Source organism: Lissotriton helveticus, chromosome 1_1 (assembly GCF_964261635.1).
Source record: "Lissotriton helveticus chromosome 1_1, aLisHel1.1, whole genome shotgun sequence".
In the NCBI taxonomy this organism is placed as follows: Eukaryota; Metazoa; Chordata; class Amphibia; order Caudata; family Salamandridae; genus Lissotriton; species Lissotriton helveticus.
Window position 1 is genome coordinate 652332557 of NC_136057.1, and position 21786 is coordinate 652354342.

The 21786-nt window shown below is 42.4% G+C and overlaps 1 protein-coding gene across 2 annotated transcripts in view; it reads right to left on the reverse strand.

The window, feature by feature from the left end:
- The window catches only part of CACNA2D1 (calcium voltage-gated channel auxiliary subunit alpha2delta 1), a 1913432-nt gene that overhangs the window by 458708 nt on the left and 1432938 nt on the right, over positions 1–21786 (reverse strand). For both annotated transcript variants that reach the window (XM_078674178.1, XM_078674177.1), the window contains exon 14: positions 8958–9007. In XM_078674178.1, the coding sequence (XP_078530304.1) occupies positions 8958–9007 (50 nt within the window). The remainder of the gene's footprint in view (positions 1–8957; positions 9008–21786) is intronic.

Here is a 21786-nt window from a genome sequence, read left to right on the forward strand (position 1 = left end):
GGCTTCCTGGCGCTGGGGGGGGGGGGGAGTCGGATTCAACACAGCAACCAAGGGAATTAACCGGGGAAGGCCTGGAGAAAAAGAAAAGTTTTTAAAGCTTTACGAAAGGAAATGTAAGAAGGGATGGAACGGATGGATAGTGGGAGACTGTTCCAGTACTGGGGGGCCAAAACCGAAAAGCGGGTGCCACCAATTCGGATTTTACGGTAGCGAGGGACCTGAAGTAGGAGTAGAGATGACGAACGAAGAGTGCGAGCTGGGATATAAGGATTGATCAGAGAGACAATAAAGAGAGGAGCAGAGTGAGTATGGGCTAGGAAGGTTAAGCAGGCTAATTTGAAAAGGGAACGAAAGTGGACTGGGAGCCAGTGAAGGGACTTCAGGACAGGCGTGATATGAGAAAATTTGGGGAGGTGGAAGATGAGCCGGGCGGCCTGATTTTGGATGGCCTGTAGCCGGCGCATTTCAAAAGCGGGGATGCCAGCATAGAGGCCATTCCCGTAATCAAGGCGGGAAGTGATGAGGGCCATGATGATGGATTTAAGGGCTTCGGTGGAGAAAAACCGAGAGATTTTACGGATGAGGCGGAGGGAGAGAAAACAAGATGAGATTACGGAGCTAACTTGGGTATGCATGGAGAGGTCATTGCTGACCTTAATACCTAGAGTGCGGACAGAGGGAACTGGGAGAGGGGGGGTGCCAAGAGAAAGGGGCCAGTGAGACGGGGACCAGGGATTGGAGGGACCACCAGTGAGGACAAGCTCCGTCTTGTCAGGGTTCAATTTAAGGTGGTTCGTGATCATCCAGTCCGAAATAAAGACTAAAGTGGAACTAAAAAATAGGGAAGAGTCAGGGGTGGAGAAATCAAAGATGAGCTGGAGGTCATCCGCGTAATTGTACACGGAGACCCCCAGCTCGCGGAGGGAAAAAATAAGAGGGTAAATATAAAGATTAAAAAGAAGAGGGGAAAGGGAGGAACCTTGGGGGACCCCACACACAAGAGGGCGGGGGGGAGCAGAGAAACCAGCTAGCTGGACTGCCTGGGACCTGCCCTGGAGGAAGGATGTCAGCCAGGAAAGTGCCAATCCCCTGATGCCGGCTGCGCTGACACGATCGAGAAGAATGGCATGGTCGATTGTGTCAAACGCAGCCGACAGGTCGAGGAGCACCAGCGCCTGGGGAAGATTGGAATCGGCCTTTCCCTTGAGCTCATCCAAGACCGCGGTGACAACAGTCTCGGTGGAGTGACCCGGGCGGAAGCCCGCCTGGTGGGAAGCTAAGAGGCCATGTTCCTCAATATGTGAGGACAGGCAAGATGTAACATAGCTTTCCACAATCTTCCCCAAATAGGGAAGAAGGGAGATGGGCCTAAAGTTGGAAGGAGAAGAAGGGTCCAAGCCAGGTTTTTTTATGATAGGGAGAACTGTTGCGGTCTTGAAAGAGGAAGGGACAGATCCGGAAGCCAGGGACGAGTTGATCAATGCAAGAGGGGGTCCAGGGCAGTGAGCGAAGAGGGTTTGAAGAATCCGGGCCGGAGCGCAATCGGCTGGAGAGCCAGACTTAACCTTAGCAAGCAAGGGAAGAAATTGTGTAACAGAAATAGGAGGGAAGTGATCTAACAAATGCGGGGACAGTGGGAGAGGGGAGATAGCCTGGGTTGAAGAGACTGCAGGAATGTTGGCTTTAATGGTGGCGATCTTGTCAATAAAAAAATTATTAAGTGAGAGACAAAACGATTGGGATGGGGCAAAACTAATATTAGTGCGGTCGGATGTAGCAAGTTGCTTGACAAGTGAAAAGATCTCTCGAGGTTTGTTTACGGATCGAGCAACTTTGTCAGAAAAGTAGTCTGTTTTGGCCAATACTATAGCTTTTTTATAGCTATTGAGCAATTGTTTGTATTTGGTTCGGAGTAGAGGACAATAATTGCACCTCCAGTGACGCTCCGAGCGCCTAAGGTTGAGTTTGAGCTCTTTAAGTTCGCTAGTGAACCATCTGTGGGCCTCGTGGGGCCGAACAGATTTGATGTTCTTAAGAGGGGCGGCGAGATTACAGGCGGAAGAAAGCCAGGCTTGAACAGCGTCTGCTTGAGCTTCGAGAGGGAGATCCGTCAGGTCGGGGGCTGTGGAGGCCAGGGAGGAAGAGAGAAGAGAGAGGTCCGTCTTGGTCCAGCAACGGGCTGTCAAGTTCTTGGAAAGAGGGGTTTTTGCAGGAGGGGGGAGAGGGATATTAAAAGAAATCAAAAAGTGATCCGACCAAATACATGGGAGGATGGATGGAGCAGAGACGGGGCGACGCAATGACCAGATTTGGTCCAAGGTGTGACCCTTAACATGAGTGGGGGAAAAAATGTGAGGGATGAAGTTTAGTGTCTGGAGAGTTGCAGAGAAGTCTTTGGAAGCTGGACTTTCTCTAGGGTCGTCGGGCCAGTAGTTAAAGTCCCCAAGTAGGACGACTGACGAGTTGTTGACTGCCAAGGTGGCCAAGATGTCTTGTAGTAGGGGGACAAACTGAGGCATAGGCAGAGGGGGCCTATAGACAAGGACGAAGGTGAGGGGGTCAATAAGGTTAATGGACCGGGCGACCAGAAAATCCACGTTGGTTATTGGAGGATGATCGAGAAGCTGAAATCTCAGTGTGGATCGTATTATCATGGCCACGCCGCCACCAACTTTACCGGCCGGGCGGTCCATACGGAGGGCATAGTGTGTGTCGGGGAGGATGGCTAGGAGGTCAGGAAGTGAGTCTGTGGAAAACCAGGTTTCTGTGAGAAAAAGAAAATCGGGACAATCGGAGGATAGGAGGTTGAATAGTTCAATTTGATGCTTGATTGCCGACCGGGTGTTAAACAGAAGGGCAGAAGCTGCGGGGGATGACGGTTTGGAGGGAAGGATTGCGAGATGAGCCGGAGGGGAGGGAGTGGGAGGAAGAGGGAGGGGGAGTGAACAAGGTTGAGGGGACGCCGAAACACCAAGTGAGTTAAGGCGTGAAGCCAGCGAGGGAGAGAGAGGAATGGGTGCCATAAGTGCAGATAACTGTGCAGAGGTGTACGACAGAAAATGGGCAGAGTCTGTGGCCCCTGGTCCCGGCTGGTCGCGGACGGGCGCAGACGGGCTTGCCTTAGGCGTGCCCGCTGCGCCCGTCCGCTGCGCGTACGGGGGAGGCACATGATTTATAGGGCCGTTGAGGGCGTGGCCAGGGAGAGTGGGCGTGGCTGGGGGAGCGGCTCGCTGAAGGCGGCGAGTGAGGTATCCTGGGGGCCGCTGCAGCGTCTACCTCGGCTGCGCGGGAAACTGGCAGGCAGGGAGAAGTCCCTGAATGAGGGTAAGTTTAAGTAAAAAGCGCTAAGCGAGCGCTGAGTAAATTGAGTAGTTTAAAAAATGTCAGGGCTTCAAAGTAGCTCCCGCGGAAGGCAGGGGAGAAATCCAACTGCTTTGAGCTAGTAGTCAGCTCCTTTTGTAACGCCCAAAGTGGGCGTGGCCAGGGAGAGTGGGCGTGGCTGGGGGAGCGGCTCGCTGAAGGCAGCGAGCGAGGGATCCTGGGGGCCGCTGCAGCGTCTACCTCGGCTGCGCGGGAAACTGGCAGGCAGGGAGAAGTCCCTGAATGAGGGTAAGTTTAAGTAAAAAGCGCTAAGCGAGCGCTGAGTAAATTGAGTAGTTTAAAAAATGTCAGGGCTTCAAAGTAGCTCCCGCGGAAGGCAGGGGAGAAATCCAACTGCTTTGAGCTAGTAGTCAGCTCCTTTTGTAACGCCCAAAGTGGGCGTGGCCAGGGAGAGTGGGCGTGGCTGGGGGAGCGGCTCGCTGAAGGCGGCGAGCGAGGGATCCTGGGGGCCGCTGCAGCGTCTACCTCGGCTGCGCGGGAAACTGGCAGGCAGGGAGAAGTCCCTGAATGAGGGTAAGTTTAAGTAAAAAGCGCTAAGCGAGCGCTGAGTAAATTGAGTAGTTTAAAAAATGTCAGGGCAACGTGCCCATAGAGTGCCCACCTTTAAACCGAAATCCCTGGCTTCTCCGCGACCGGTGATTTTTAAACCCCTGCGGCACCAACATACTGAACAGATTTTAGCTCAAATGAGGAAAATCAAATCTGTGCATTGGGATGGTCATAAAATTGCTATTTCACAAGATTTCGCCAGAGACACTGTCATTCGTCTGAAAGGTTTTCTGAATCTACGTAGAAGGCTTCTAGAGATGAACAATCCATTCTCCTTTGCAGGTCCCTCACGCTTCAGAATAAATTACAGGGGTCGCACCCAGATATTCTTTGAGCCCTCAGACTTGTCCACTTTTTTGGATAATCAGTCTGAGTCTCAGATAGATTTCGAAACTCCTCCTGGCTCCTCCAATTCTTAAACTTTTTCCTTTTCAGATGGGTTGGTTAATTACTTTCGGTGCCTTTCCACTAGTCTGTGGATATTGGTGTTTCCTCTGGTTTCTTGTTGTTAAGATGATTATCTACTGTTAGGGTTATTAGCTTTATGCTGATTATTTTTTATTTTTACGAACTTTTCTTTTACAGGTTTCATAGTTCATCAAGATGGTAGAATTATCTTGGTATTAGCTGGTTACATATGAGTGGTAATTGGGGCTTTCTTTCCTCCTTTTCACATTCTTTCTTTTCTGGGCTGGGTCTTACTATTTATGTTCTTTCTTGATATATTTCATTTTCTACGGCTCATATCTCTTCTTTCTTTACACTAGCTCTTGTTGGTCTTAGTCTCTTTTGTATGTCTACTTCTCATTGTACGGTTTGTCTATTGTTCATTGACTAATTGTTGGCGATTAATCTTTTCCTGGGTGTTTATTATAGCCTCATAGCCCGCCGTAGCAGGCTATACCGGCTATTAAAGGCCCGCTGAATCGTTAAAGGCCCGAGCCGAAGGCGAGGGACTTTAACGAAACAGCGGGACTTTAATAGCCATAAAGCCCTGCTATGAAGGGCTATAAGGCTATTAGAGCATTCTGCCACTAGAGGGCAGAATGTTCTAACAAATTAAAAAAAGGATTCTCGAAGCTCGAGGGGATATAAATCCCCTCGAACTTCGAGATGCCTTTGTAGAACATTGGAATGTTGCTCTGCGGGCCTTTACCGGCCCGTAGAAGCAGGGAGCACTCCATTGTCTGCAATGGAGCTCCCAACATTCCAATGTTCTAATACCTATTAGCTTTTTGTTTGTTACTATATTTTCTATATTCATATGTATTTTGTTTGTATAATCTGTTTACATATGAATTTACCATCATCGGGTTTTTGCCTGGCTTCTGATATTTATAGGCATAAGTCATGTAATACATTTTATGTGTAATATGCTATTTATCTTTTATTTTACCAAATACATTAATTCAGATTTTTAGTAATCTATATGTTTGATATTCATCAAATTAACCAACTTTATATTATATCTACTATTTATTGCTATTTGCTATTTATTTCCTACTATATCATAGATTCCAGTATTTCATTCATGCGTGTTATTAATTGTTCAAATATGGGTTACATTCGTGCACTAGCTGATAGACTATTCTTCTCCATTCTTCTAACTCTCTGCTGTATATGAATTTTTGTATTTCCTTGATCTTTCCTTGCTGTGAGCTTTCATACATTTTATTAATGAACTATGTTTTGTGTGGCTCTCATTAGCTACTTTCTCATTGTTCATAAGCTTTAGGAGTGCTTCTTAGATGACTAAATGTTGCTCACTTATTAAATAGGATATATCTTCTAGAACTTTTTCTCTTTTAATCATATAAAGGTATTTAATATTTACCTCCTTCCCGTTCATTGAATTGAGCACTCTTTCCTAGATGCTATCAATTTCCATAGTGTTTGTCTCATTAATGGTTTGTAATTTTAATGATTGTTTATTATTTTTAATCCATCAATTTGCTGTTCATTATACTATTTATATGTATTTATTATGCCTTAGGCGATTCCTTAATTTACTTATTATTGTTATTTATAAAGTTTTTAACTTGAAATGTATTTTATAGACATGAAATATGTAGGTCATTCTTTAATTATGATATGTATATATCTCAAGGAGGTTTTTGATAATTTTGTCATGACAGGTAAGGTCTCTGGTTCAGCCGCTGAGGCTACTATTGTTGTGATTCCTAAGGAGGGTAAAGACCACTCTGACCCTAACTATTTCCGTCCAATTTCACTTTAAAATATAGAAGCTAAAATTTTTGCCAAGATTCTGGCTAAACGTTTAGAGAGCTATATCCCTAGTTTTAACCATACCTCACCGACTGGTTTTGTTAAGGAAGATTGGCTAGAGATAATATCCACACTTTTTGTCATTTTTTGGAGAAAACAAAACTTCCCGATTTGCCTTCGGCGGCGATTGCCTTTGACGCCAAAAAGGCTTTTGATAAGGTCTCTTGGCCTTTTTTACAAGCAGTGCTTCAGTCTCACAACCTAGGAGATTCTTTTATCAATATGGTAATGTCCTTGTATGCACATCCTAAAGCTAATATTAGAATTAATGGGGCTGCGTCTTCTTTTTTTAATCTCTGTCAGGGCACTAGACAAGGATGTCCGTTATCACCTCTTCTTTTTCTATTGTCTATAGATCCACTCCTTCGGTTACTCAACTTGAATCAGGCTATCAAAGGTTTTCAATTTGGTTCATAGAAACTTAAAACGACCGCTTACGCGGATGACGTTCTCATTTTTTCTGAGGATAGCGCTACTGCTATTCCTGCCATTTCCAATACTATTGAAGAATTCTCAGTAGTCTCAGGGTATACTCTGAATAAGGATAAGACGAAAATGTTTCCTCTTAATACGTTGTGTTTCCCTTCTCACATGGGTAATGCAGGCTTCAAATGGCAATCCACTCATATTAAATATCTAGGAATTTGGTTTTGTAAAAACCTTTCAGATACTATCTCTTACAATGAATCTCAGATAATAGCAAAGGTTTAAGATCTGCTGCCCGGGTGGTCTACTTAATATATCTCCTGATGGGGACGATTTTAAACTCTTAAAATGATGATAACTCCGATTGTTAATTTCTTGTCCTCTATGCTGCCTATAAAACTTTTCTCAACCTTTTTCCATGAGATTGAGGTACTCACTTCAAAATTTTTGTGAATGATAAGCGTGCTAGAATCGCATATTAACATCTTAGAAAGCCCTATGTTCTGGAGGGTTGTAATCTTTCGGACTGAAACTTGTATCAGATCGCCTTTTTGGCATCTCAAGGTGCTCTTTGGTTTGTTTCGGATTCCCTTCATACCCCCCTGTGGATCTATATCGAACAGGAGATGTGCTTTCCTCTATCTAGCTTTTCTTTCTTAACCGCTTCTAAGATGGTTCTACCGTATTCAAGCCATATTATTTCAGACACAAATATTGCATTAAAATATATAGACAAAAAGGTTTCTAAACCCATTCATGAATCTCGATGGTCTTCATTATGGTATAATCCTAAAATTGTGTCTGATATCGATCTGGTTACCAGGTCTTCCTGGGCTAATAAAGGTATTACGTTGGTCAAAGATCTCTATGATTCCAATAATGATCCTATTCCCTTTTCCTCTTTAGCTCGACAATATAATATTAATAGTATGGATTTTTATTCCTTTCTGAAATTAAAGGCTGCCCTTTCTAAAATACCCTTTTGTACAGACTCAACTACTATTTCTCCTTTTCTATGTGGTATCGGTCGGGTCATACTGCCTCCAGAATATATACGTTTTTAAACATATTTCACACGAGACCTGGCAGTTGATTGGGAAGTTTTCTCTAAGGAATAAGATTTCTCCTTATCTTATTCAATTCAAATTTTTTACATTGAATCTTCTGCATTGGACCCCTGCTCATTTGCATAAACTAAAGCTTAGAGATAATGATCTTTGTTGGAATTGCAATTTGGTCTCTGGCACTCATCAACACATGTTTTTTGAATGCTCACTGCTACATCCCTTTTGGGAGTTGTTTCAGAAACACTATTCACTAATCTTCAGTATTGAAATTGAGCTCTCATTACCTACAATCTTATTGGGTCCATGGGCTGCACCAACTTCTTTACCCCTTGACGACACGGATATGCAACTGTTGGATCTCCTTATATCAATCGCTGTTAAAGTTATATTAACAGAATGGAAATCCTTCAATTCATTATCATATCATACTTGGTGGGCATGGGTATCATATCTTTGTGGGGCTCATACTTCTGTTGAGGAGAAGCACTATACGCCTTCCATTTCTAACACTGTTTGGAGGTCATTGGATAAATATATGAGCTTGGCTTCGCAAGGGTTGGTAGCTCAGTATCCTTTTGTGTCTACCTTTTAACTTGTCTCCATCAATCTATCGTTTGTCCTCTCTTTTCTTCCTTTCTTTTCTCTTTCTTCCTGCGTTATATTCTCTACTTTGTCTTTTTCTCTTTCTTTCTTGCTTTCATTGTGTTGTCTTACTTTTCTAAGCAATACAACTACTTTTATCCAGATGTGATGATCTTTCACATATAATATTTATTTACATATATCTGTTTTTATGAAATGATCAGCTATTCATGGTTCACAATGCTTAGTTATATTGCATTTTATTATAAATGAATTAACTTGTGTTTCTTAAAATAATAAAGATATTGAAACATAGAACAGTGTTGACCATCATTCTGTTCTGTAACGTGTGGCTTAAGGGATGCAAATGTCAACCTTATTGACATTTTAATTATCACACCCCTGCCTCACCACACCATTCATTAGTACGCTGAAACAGCCTTATGATGATATGGTTATATAACAAATGAACACAGAAATACATTATAAATCAAAATCTCCCATTGGCAAAGTAACGATACCCTGACAGGTATGGTCTGCACTAGAAATATTGTTTAGTTTGCTTCTCAGATAAGAAGATATATTCTGATTGAATATTACTTTCAGATATATTTCATAGACATATTCCAATATCTTAAATAAAACATATAAACTGGATTAACTTGCCTGTGTGTTAATTCGAATTGCTCCAATTGAAGGTATTTCATAATAATATCCTAAATGCATGAAAGAAGAAAGAAGAATGAATGTGATAAAATGATGCAGTCAACTATACTCAATAACACACAGATAATGACATATGTGTATATTTCCTTTATTTGTGCTGCAGCTCTCAGCCTCTTTTAGTTGGCAGGTTGCAGTGGTCATCTTGTGGCACAAACAAAACCAGGTGCAGTGTTCCTCACATTCTTGTGACAGGGAAGTGAAGAGACGTCATAGGCAATGATTATATATTCTATAGGCAAGTCTCTGTTCCTATGAATATAAACATAAACCTGTGTATGTTTACGTACATATAAAGATGCACTGAAGGTAACTTTGTTATAAGGTCTTATAAACTAAAAAGGTGACAAATTTACCCACGTCTTTTTGCAAGGTGGGGTGGCTTACAGCCACCACTTCCCTTGAGCAAGACAGGAGAGCCAACACACAGCACTCATGCCCTTGTACAATGTGGGGTTGTTGAGAAAAATGGCAACATTGCGATTCTTGAGTTGGGAGGGGGATTAAGGGTGCCTTGCTTACTGAACAGCGCTCAGGGGTATGTGTTGGCTGTGTCTGTCTTTTGAATTCACTATTTTGCAACATAACAAGACAACTACAATTGAGAACAGACAATGGAACTGCTGTAAAATGTCCCTGGCCTTCTAACTGCTTAAAGAAATGAAGGTGAAGATGGCTGGTGACATGTGGCAACTGCCCCACAACCTCGTTGCATCATTGGAAGTATCATATATGTAAAAAAAAACAATGACATTCACTGAATAAGTAAAATATTATTTGTTTTACTTGACTTCAAGCACATTTTGGAGTAGCAAAACTAAACTCGTATGATTTAATGAGACAATGTGTTCTAGTGTCGTCAGAGGAACTGAGATGTTTCAATTGTAGTTATTTGTGCATTATCTGCTATCTGTATCTGCGGGGAGCCCAATGGGGACTGTAGTTGGGAGGTGGTTGGGGAGTTTGGCTGTGCTGTTAGGTGGGTAAATTGATGCATCAGTTGCGCCCACTCTAGGGAGATCAGGTGCTTTCGCATATGGGCACACATATTCTCTTATGGCATTGTTTGATCACCACCTTCCCTTAACATCGGGTCTCAAAAAAAGATCGATCGACGGGTAACAAGCAGCCTTCCGCAAATGTACAATTTGCACTTCCATTTCAACTGGAATGCCAACTTATTCAAGAACCTGGGGCTGAAATGCCTGCATCTGCCTGCTTCTGTTTGTGTTGCTGAGAGCTTGACCTTGAATGCCTAATTCTACAGCAAGCGAGATGCACGCCTAAAGCAGAGGAAAGGCTTGGCCTTAATCAGAGTGTAGCTGTTGTCTTAGGCCGCACAATGCTTTTACAAGCCAGACCGAACATCTTCCTCAGAGAGTAGAAAGCAGCCGGAGGGCATTTATAATGAACAATCTACTGTGAATTCATATATTAACTAAACAGCGAAGATTATCTTTTTTATAGAGACCACGTGCTGAATGAAAGTCTCCAGGACTAAGTTACAAACCATCTGCAAAGGAGCTTTCTTAACTAACAAAGAGCACATTTATTTATTTATTTTGAAGCTTGTAAAGCATACGGCTACCCCCGACGGGGTGTCCCGGCGCTGCAGATGGGAGGCTAGCAGTATAATAGAGGAACTTAGAGGCTAGTGAACATCCAGGTTTTCAATCTACTCCGGAACTCTGATTCCGAGGAGATGAACCTAAGATCTAATGGGAGACTGTTCCAAAATTTAGCAGCCACTACTCCAAACGATCTTCCACCCATTCTGGATAGACGAAAGCATGGGGAAACCAGGAGGCGCAAATTGTTCGACCTCCGTGATCTGATGGAATGGACCAGTTTGAGCCTGTTTCTCAGATAACCCGGGCCCAACCCATTAAGAGCCCTAAAGGCAAAAATCAGGGCCTTAAATTGGATTCGACGGGTAATTGGAAGCCAATGTAACTTCTTTAGATAGGATGAGACCGAGTGGCGATAAGGTATATTGCCAATCAGTCTGGCCGCCACATTTTGTACAATCTGCAGGCGCCTCAATTTGGTACAAGGGGTCGCCTACATATAGACTGTTAGCATAATCTAAGTGTGAGGTGATCAGGGCATGTATGATGATTCTACGAGAGTCCAGCGGGAGGTAAGGGAAGATCTTCCTAGTCATGCGCAGTTTGCCGAAACAAGCTGACGTGACCTTAATAATTTGAGTTTTACAGGATAACGCATTGTCAAATTGAAAACCCAGGTTTCGAACTACTTGGACTGGGACTGGGGGTGGATTGAGCTCTGTCGGCCACCACTGAATGACAGCCAATGCAGTTTTCTGATTGAAAAACAAGACCTTCGTCTTATCAGTGTTAAGTTTAAGATGATTAGAGGTCATCCAGGAAGAGATATTGCTAAGACAATGGCGGAAGTTAGTAAAATTAATGTCAGAGTGAGCTCTAAATGAGAACACAAGCTGAGTATCGTCAGCATAAGAGATCACTCTGACCCCCCAGGATTCCACCACTTTCGCCAGTGGTGCCAGGTAGACGTTAAAGAACAGAGGGCTCAACATGGAGCCCTGCGGCACACCACAGAGCAAAGGTTTACCTTCTGATTCAAAAGGCCGAAGAAAGACCTTCTGAGTCCGTTCTGTGAGAAAGGATCAATACAGAGCCTCTAATTCCAATCTGGCCCAGTCGATCCAACAATATCTCGTGCGATACCGTGTCGAAAGCTGCGGATAGGTCGAGGAGGACCAGCATGGCCTCCTCGCCCCTATCCACACACTCAGGAATTGTCTCCGACACCTCAAGGAGAGCAGTCTCAGTGCTAAAACCTGATCTAAATCCAGACTGCGAGTCATGCAGTAGTTTATTAGCTTCAAGATATTCTGCCATTTGTTTCTGAACAGCCTTTTCCAGGATTTTAGCCGGTTTGGGAAGGAGAGAAATCGGACGATAATTACTAAATTGCGATGGGTCAGCATCGGCTTTCTTCATAATAGGGACTAGCATGGCCTGTTTCCATGCAGTCGGGAATTGGCCAATGCGTAACGAGGTGTTCCAAATACTGAGGAGTGGACTAATCACTAAAGGAGCAAGATTGCACATCACCTTAGCAGGAACAGGATCTAAAGGAGATCCTGATTTGCACTGGTCAAACAAAATCGAAGCAGCCTCAAAAGTAAGATCTTTGAAGGAAGTCAAGGACACTTTCTGTGCGTCATGGGCATCAGGAATGGGGGAAGCCCTAACAGGAGTAAATGCAGATGTAATTTTAGTGATTTTCTTCCTGAAAATAGTCAGAGAGACCATTACATAAGGTCTGACTGGGTGTACTCTGTGACACCATAGCTGGGGGATTCACAAAATCCTTTATGATATTAAAAAGGGTTTTTGCTGAATTGTCAGCATTCTTAATTTGTTGGGCAAAGAAATCCCTCATAGTGGACCGTTTTAATTTTTGAAAATTCTTTAGAGCTGTCTTATAGATAGTTTTAGACTCAGTATCGTATGTCAACCACCATTTGCGTTCTAATTTTTTGCAACGGCTCTTTTCCTCACGTAAGGCGGAGGAAAACCAGGGTGCTAATGGCCGAGATCTAGAGGCAATAGATTGTAATGGGGCAATAGCGTCAATGGCAAATAGCAGGGTGGAATTGAATTTGGCCACTTCTTTATTGAGGTTATTCGAGGAGTGTCCTGACTGCTTGGGGAAGATGGGATCCAAGGCGGCACATGTGACTTTATGCCATTTTCTCCAGCACTCCCTACCTAATGCTGAAGGGCTGGGTAATAGAGGTAGAGTTAGCTCAAAAGGGATGAAATAGTAATCAGACCATGTGAGAGGAAGTGAAGGATGAATTATGATCCCAGGATGGTTTGTAAAAATCAAATCAAGAGTATGGCCCGCTATGTGGGTAGGGCCTTGAACAAGTTGAATCAAGTTCAAGCCCTGCATGGTCTCTAACAGGTGGGTAGCTTGTGTGCAAGATGTGTTCTTGAGCCACCGAGTCAGCACTGGCCGTATTTAGCTTATGCATTCACCCTACACCACCAAAAGGCTGACTAGCAACCTGCAAGGGTCAGAAACAAATGCACATAGGGGTCATATTAACAATGTTCTTTATAAGCATTAGCCAAATCTAGTACTGAAAAGATAATTGTCTATGCATGCATAAAGCATACATCATGTGAAAACGCAAACAGATGTTTAGAGGATGTATAGAGTGTAACTTTCCGGTCTACCTCGTATCACCAGCTGAGTATTAGAGAAAGTACAGAACAGTAGAACATTTGTAATTAATATATTGTCTTAACACTGATCTTGTCTAATTCATGCATTCCCCATGCTCAGCAATACAATCATAAATCATGTGATATCTATTGATCATACACATTTTCCTGTACTTTATGACATGCCTAATCCATGCACAATATGTACAATATTGCTGGTGAGTTTATGACGGGTTGTAAGTACATGGGTGCCAATCCATGTTTTACATATTGCATAGTTTACACATCCATTCCTTCATTGTGACTCACACCATCTCTTTCTGCGTGAAAGTTTTATTTTCCCACAAACTTAATTTTGCTGGTCAATAGACAAATCTTTAACGACTGTCAGAACAGATGCAAGTGGAATGGTCAAATTTTTTCCCTTGAAAATGTAGCTTCCGCAGTAGTGTTCTTAATTCAGGCTGCAACATGACGTGGTTGATGGGAGGACCAGCAGAGGCTTTGTAAACTGAATTGCTCATTTCAGATTAGCTGGTGTTTTCACTCAGGCCAGCCTGACATGCGCAGTTCAGGTTTTCACAATCAAAGCTGCCAAGGAGCAAAGTGAGCGGAAATTCAGCCCCATCGGTCTCCGGCAGAGCCAAGGCCAGCTTTAGCGCTGGTGGTGCCAAGTGCAACAGTGTGTGTTGGCATCCTCAATGACCACCTCTGCCACATATTCCTTCACTACCATCCTTTCACACTGCCCCTCAAGTCTCCATAATCACTCTGTCAGATGCATTTAATTCACTGTATAGCGCCACTCATACCAGTGTAGGATGTCACCCAGATTAAACAGAGAAAATCAATCATACGTGTGGAAATCAATGTATAGGAAATGTTACATAAGACAGATCACAAGATCATGAGAACAAGGCGTAGGAGTCACAGGTAATTCATAATGGTAGGCAGTATAGTTTAAGAGTGCTTGGTCTGGAGAAGCACAAACTTAGAATGTAATACCTAACATCATGGTTGAGGGTTCGACTTTAATAATAAGCATTGGTTTCTATCCAAATGAATCCTTTTTGCAACATTAGTTTAATGAGAGATGGGAAAATAATCATAACGCTCTAACCTATATCTTGCAGTTTTCATGCAGCTCTTTGCTCAAAGTTCTACATTAGGATTTTAACTTAAAAAGAGCAACTAACAATAGGATCTCTCTGACAAAAGTAGAAACCCACTGACCTATTTACATTATATACTCTTTGTAATCTGCATGGTATGTGTTCTTTGCAGCAGGCCTATTAAGCTTACCATGAGTCAAAACTTCCACTAGACAAACCTCTGATCTCTCTCTTTCTCCAGGAAGAACATTAATCATTGGAGTTATTTTGACATTTTTATTGTTGGCTGAATATTTCTGGAGGCAAATAACGCAGCAGCAGTATTTTTTTAAATCATAATATACTGTGCCCCCACACAAAGTCAGTACCTGGTGCGGTGGCACTGGTCGCACCGCCCTAGACCCAGCCCTCGATGGAGCTCTGTGTTTCCCTGTCCCAGCCAATTAAAGGCACTGCACTCATGCTGCTTAGTACTTTAAGCAGCAGGAGAGCAGTGATTGGATTGCCTGGGACTCTATTGTCCAAAATATCTATCTTTCATAATTAACCAATACGCGGGGTGGAGGATTTGATCATGGGTGGTTTTATTGTGCAAAGATTTGCTTCAGAACGTGCGCTAGTGAAGAGGATCATCAAGGTAAGTTTATGTTTATTTTATTGCAATACGCTGCAAAATTAGATTCATTTGCAGAGGTGATGTATTGATAGTTATATGAAGCAAAATACCTTACAGTTATGACCATATTTATCTTTTATGCGCATCACCACTTTCAAAAGTTACCAGCTATCACTGCTGCAGAGACAAAGGCTAGGCCTAAGAAAGAGGCATCATGTTCAACTTTTTTAATCCATGCCTCAACATGCAGGTTGGAGATGCTTATTGAGTTTTAGTTGGGAACTTGTTCAGCATTATATACCAGGCTAGCCAAAAGGAAAGAAATCTAGAGGGCAAAAGGGACACACCAAGAGTTCTTTTGAAAACCTTGAGAAAAAGTGGTCCGCCCTTATAGCAAGCTAATGAGTATTTGGGGCATCACTCTGTAATCAAATTCCTGACCTGCAGAGAACCCAAAAGCTGGGCTACCATGAGGCCACTCTCAAATAATGACAATAGCCTTCCCAAAGGTCAGATGTTTCTGCCGGGAAATTAATTCTTTACAATGAAATGTAGAGTCCCATTTGATAGGAATGGTTCAATCCCAGCAGTGGCGTAACAACACTTTAGGTACCCCCCCGCAAGGTACATGCAGGGACCCCTCTCCAGACTCAATCAGGAATTCTCAGGTCAGGCTACTGTACTGCGGGGGCCCCTGGAGCTTGCCCCCACACGGTAGGTGCTGCGTGGCCCTATGTTACACCACTGAATCGCAGGATTATTTTCAATAACAGGATATTATGATCAGACAGGCTTCCCCATTGGTCCTTAGATACAGGCCCTCATAATAGCAATAACATGCAATATATAAAATACAATGTTAGGAACAACAAAATACCATATTTGGGGATAGGCAAGATACTAACATAAAAAAGTGGCATTTAGGTTCTCATTTAAATATTCATTATTCACAGTATCTATTTAAATGTTCTGATTGCGCCCTAGCAAGTAGGTGGATAAACTACCACTAGTGGAAGGTTCAACAAGCATTTGCAATGCAATCGGTCTCACCTTTGGGACCTTATAAGTATTTAGCCTTGCAGCACATTATACTGGGCAGAACATCTACTGTTCTTTAACTTGGAATCCTTCCCAACGTTGGGGGTTGCCTAGAGCAACATATTTAAGGGGAGAATAAATGTACTGTTTTCTTTCACCTGTTCAAAATGTAGAGGGTCACTGGGGATGGAATGTATCAGATAGGGCAAGCTGAGATTGTGCTTGAGAAAATTTTAGCGAGAGTGTGTGTCTGTGAGGGTGAAACTGTGTGTGAGTGAAGGGAGGGGTGTCAGAAAGCCTGTGCAAGAGAAATGTGTGTGTGAGTATAAATTGGGTGCGTGCGTTTGAGAGAAAATGTGTTCATGAGAATGTGTTTGATAGAGAACTTAAGAAGCATCATATTTATGTCCCTTTAAAAGTCCAGTTTGCTCTAACAGAGACCTGAATGTTTTTGAAATGTGGCAGCCTGTTTTTCGGTTATTCCACACCCAAGGTTAGCAGCCCCCACTATAAATCTAGGAGACCCAAAATAAATCCTCTATGAATTTTACAATATAAAGTTGGCAAGTAATTGGAATGGATCGATTGCAGATGCACAGGAGGGGGGTTAGGACTCTGTTTTAAAGAAATTGAATCCATTGAAGAACAAGGTCAAGAAATCGGGCGAATGGCGCAGTGCCAGATTGCAATTCACAGACTCTGAGGCCAGAAGTCCAGATTTCTTTAAAAAAAGGGGCGACTGTCTGACAAGTGGACACTGTGGAGTACTTGGATGAATGCAGCACACAGATGTGTACAGGACACTAAGGGTACAGGGCAGGCCGAACAACACCCCTACAGGATGTGAACATTAAAAACAGTACCGTGACACCCCTACCCCAATCTGCCTCCAACGCCCTGAAGCCACTGCGTTTAATAACTGCTAACCCATATGAACTGGAGACATAGGGCTCATAGTGTATGTGTATGAAAAATGCACTAATAATGCTACTTTTTGGAGTGTTATTCCGGACCTAAGCGCTATAAGGTTGGCACTACACTCACAAGCAGGAAACTCGATGGGGGTGTAGTAAGAAAAGAAAGGAAGGTATTACATATAGAAAGAAAGTAAAAGAGTAGGGAAAGGAGAAAAAAGAGACAACAAATGAAGCACAGAGATGCAAAAATGCCTTTGTGTTTAAGTGAAAAGTAATCCTGGCTCTGAGTATTCTGCGTGTTAGTGTTATACAAACAATGGCTGCACTGGCCTTTGCCAAGCAAACACTTTCCCATCACAGAAACAGCAATAGTGAGGTGCAAAGAGTAATGATGGTGAGAGATGGAGACGGAGAAATAAAAGTGTGGGATTACACATACAAGCAGGGAAGAGAACCGGATGGAACGCGGACGAGGAGGCTACATCGAGTGTGGAAGGGAGGAAGAAACAGGACAAAGGTCTGGGGCAAAATGGATTATACTTGATATATCGCACCACTGACCTTTGATATGTTAAGTCGTCTGAGCACCTCTGGACTCTCAAGCGCCTCCCCCCCCATGTTTACAAGCAGACAGTTCCTTCCCTAGCCTCAGCATGAAGTCAAGGCCCAACAGTTTTCTCTCCACTTTGGGATGTTGAAAACTGTGGACTTGGAGGAGTGAGCAAGGTCACAAGGGGCATGGAGCACATTGTTTAGTACTGAGCCCTTTTACACCAACTGACGATTGTGATGTTCGTATCTCCTTTTACATGTATGCTTTTTGGTAACTAAGACATGAATACTTTTATACTCTGTAAAGTACGGAGAGTAGTCGGATTCCTTAAGTTCTTTATTTAAAATAAGGTATAACAATAGAAGAACAGGTAGCGCCAGGAAGCACAACCTTACATATACACAGCCAGGCTCTAACTGACTCTCTCACATTAGAACTTCAATGATGCAACATGCATTCCAAAGGCTCGCTCCAACACGAGCCTTAAAGCAATACTCTTAATATAAAATACATACAACATAACACTTCCCCCCCCTTATAATGATAACAAAATGTACAAACATAGGAATAACAATAAATGAAAAATAAATGAAATAATTAATAATTCAATAATACAGAACCTAAGACATTCTACCTAACATATTCTTTAAGCCAACCAGGCAAAACTCTTTTCCTTTTTGAGCCTTCAGCCTTAACAATGCTAGGCTCTAAATTTTAGTCTATATCAGTGATACTGGAATCCCTGTTTCCATCCTTGTTCCCATCATTGCCTTCTTCACCACCTTGGCCTGACAAGGATCTGCCAACCTCCCTGTCCATCACAGAATCACTCACCATCCCTTCTCCTTCCCTTAATTGAGGAAACAAACCACCTTCATCTCCACAACTTAGTGAACCTGTAGTCTGTTTTCCACCCAAAGCTAACTGGGATTGTAACTCACTGTTTTCGAAATAATCTTCCACCCAATCAAAGTCTCTTGATCTTTTACTCACAATCACCTCTTCATCATGATCTTGACAGATATCAAAAGCAACATCTTTAAGGTTCCAAACCTTTCCGTCACTTAACTTAACAGAGTTCCTAAAAACTTCAACAACTTTTTTTTGCCAAATCAAACTTATTCTCACCCTTCTGAACCCTATATGGTTTCCTGATCCTGACCCAATCTCCAACTTTCACTATTGTATCTTTAGCACCATGGCGTTTATCATAATATTCTTTGCTCTTAAAGTGAACTAATTCCAAATTCTTTTTCACTTCCTCAGGTGACCATTTCTGCACACTCTCCTTAAATAACCAGCCCGGATTAGATTTACACCTGGGTAATCTACCTCTCATCATTACGAAAGGAGACACACCAGTATAATTGTGCAAAGTGACTTTATAAGACCACACCGCTTTCTGTATCTCTACTTTCCAATCCAATTTCTTGTTATTAGCTGCCTGCAAAATACCTTTAATCACCCTATTAAACCGTTCTACCGTTCCGTTCCCACTTGGATTATACAAGGCTGTTGTTTTATGCTTAATTCCACACTTCTCAAAGTACTCTTTAGCTGACTTGGATAAAAATTGTACTCCATTGTCCGTTAAAATCTTCACAGGCAACCCTTCCATCATAAAAATGTTATCCAAAAATTTCAGAACTGTTTGAGTGTCCACCTTTTCTACAAATTTAACCAGGGGCCACTTAGTAAAAAGATCAATAGCAACTAGACCATATTCTTTCATGTCTCCTATTGGACCAAAAATATCCACTGCAATAGTTTCCCAAGGAAGATTTGGAATTAGTCCCTCACTCATTGTCGGTCTCAACATCCTCAAGGACTTATCAGCCGAACCACAGACTGGACAAACTTTTACAAAAGTTTTTATCTCCTTATCAACCTTCGGCCACCAAAACAAACCCTTGACTGCCAATTTAGTTCTTACTATTCCAAAATGTCCCTCATGACACATTTGTAAAAATGTTTTCCTTAATCCTACAGGTGGAACAATCCTGTCCCCTCTCATTAAAACTTCCTTTTCAAAAGATAACTCAGAACGTACTTCCCAAAACGGTTTCAAATTGCGTGTCATAAACCTTTCTTTGGGCCATCCATTACAAATAAATTTTGAAACCTCCACCAACTCTCTATCCTTATCATGTTCCTTAGACCATTCTTCTCTGCTGATGGCAGGAACCCCAGATTCCTGTATTAAAGCCACACTGAAGTTCTCCCATGGGTCATCGACACACTCCTCTAACGGTGCAGGCAGTCTAGACAAACAATCCGCCACTACGTTATCTTTTCCTGGTACATAACTAATTCTGTATATGTATTCCTTCATACGCATTGAAATTCTTGCCAATCTAGCTGAAGCTGTTGCAGTTCCATCTGTAGACAAAATGTGGACTAATGGTTTATGATCCGTCCTGATGTTTACCATTTTCCCCCCATACAAATGCACGAAAATTCTCTAACGCCCACGCACAAGCTAAAGCCTCCCTTTCTATTATTGGGTATCTGCTTTCCGCAGGTGACAAGGCTCTGGACGCAAACAAAATAATTCTCTCTTTCCCATCACCTCCAACCTGCGATAGTACCGCGCCCAACCCTTTATCACTTGCGTCTGTTGTTAAAAGGCAATCCAAATTGGGGTCAGAACTTGACAAAGCATTTACTTTTTGTAATTCCCATTTAATTTCTGCAAACTCCCTTTTACACTCCTTCGTCCACTCAAACTTCACATTCTTCTTCAGTAATGATCTAATATTATACACCTTTGAAGCAAAATTTTCTATGAATTTAGCGCAGTATTCTGCCATTCCTAAGAAGGACTTAATCTCTTCTTTAGATTCTGGTGCCGGCGATGATACAATGCTTTCCACCAGTGACACTTTTGGTCTGACACCTTCCTCACTAATGACATGTCCTAGATAAGAGACACTTCTTTCTCCAAATTTACATTTAGATAACTCCACAGTTAATCCTGCTGAATTCAGTGTTTCAAACACTTTCCACAGTTTTGAATCATGATCTTCTTTGTTGGTGCCTGCAATTAAAACATCATCTTGAAAGAAACATATCCCTTCCATATCTCCAAACAATTTGTGCATCAACCGCTGGAAAACAGCCGATGCTGATGCAAGCCCAAAAGGCATTCTCCTGAATTGATAACAACCGAACGGCGTGATAAAAGCCATCAAAATGCCTCGATTCCGGCTCCAGAACCACCTGGTGATAGGCGGCAGAAAGGTCTATTGTGGAGAACCAAGTTGCTCCTCTTAAAGAAGAGACCATCTCGTTAATCTTTGGTAACGGGAACCTTTCAATGACACTATTTTTATTAAGATGGCGTAAATCTATACACAAACAAATTTTTCCATTGGACTTCCTCGCTACTACTACTGGACTAATCCATTCTGATGAATCTACTTCTTCAATAACACCTTTAGCTAAAAGGCCTCGTATTTCTTTCTTTACTTCATCCCTTATCAACAATGGAATATGTCTGACCTTATGTACTTTAGGTTGCGCATCACTTTTGAGCATGATCCTATGCTCAAAACCTCTTAACTTCCCTAACTTTTCTCCCACTACATTAGTGAATTTACTTTTCAAGATATCCTCTATCTTGCTACACTCATCCAAGACCAGCACCTTCTCTTTGCTGTTTGGGTCTAAAATGATATGTAGGTTTTTCTGGTCATGCCACCCTAAGACAGAATGTCCCGTTTTGGCTATGTATAACTTCCCTCTTGTCAACCTCCCTTTAAAAAGAAAAGTAAGCCATCTAAAACCCAGCAAACCTATTCTCTCTCCCATGTAACTCACAGGGTTAACATCAGAGACGTTCAATGTGTCCCCTATTTTGTGCGTAAATTTCTTCTTCCATATCGCTTCATTAATGATAGTGTATGGAGATCCAAAATCTGCATATACCTTTACTTATATACCCCCTAAGGATACTTCACATATTGGTTTACCTTCCATTGCCTCGTCGGTGATATTGAGCATATAATTCCCCCTCACATTTTTCACGCAACTCTCATAATCCTCACCACTCTCATTTGCACTCAAATCTTCTCTCCAAATACATTTAACATTACTACGCTTGCGACACATTTTGCTAAAATGACCCATTAACCCACACATGCCACATTTTTTCCTTAGAGCTGGGCACATCTTGCTGTAAGCCATGTGTTCTTTGCTGTCGCAACGGTAACACCTTCTCTCTTATACACTCTTTTCTCTTCCTTGATTTCTGAAAGGTTGATTAGGACCCTTGCTTTGAAATTGTCTAGTTTGGCTTTTTGCTGCCCCTTGTA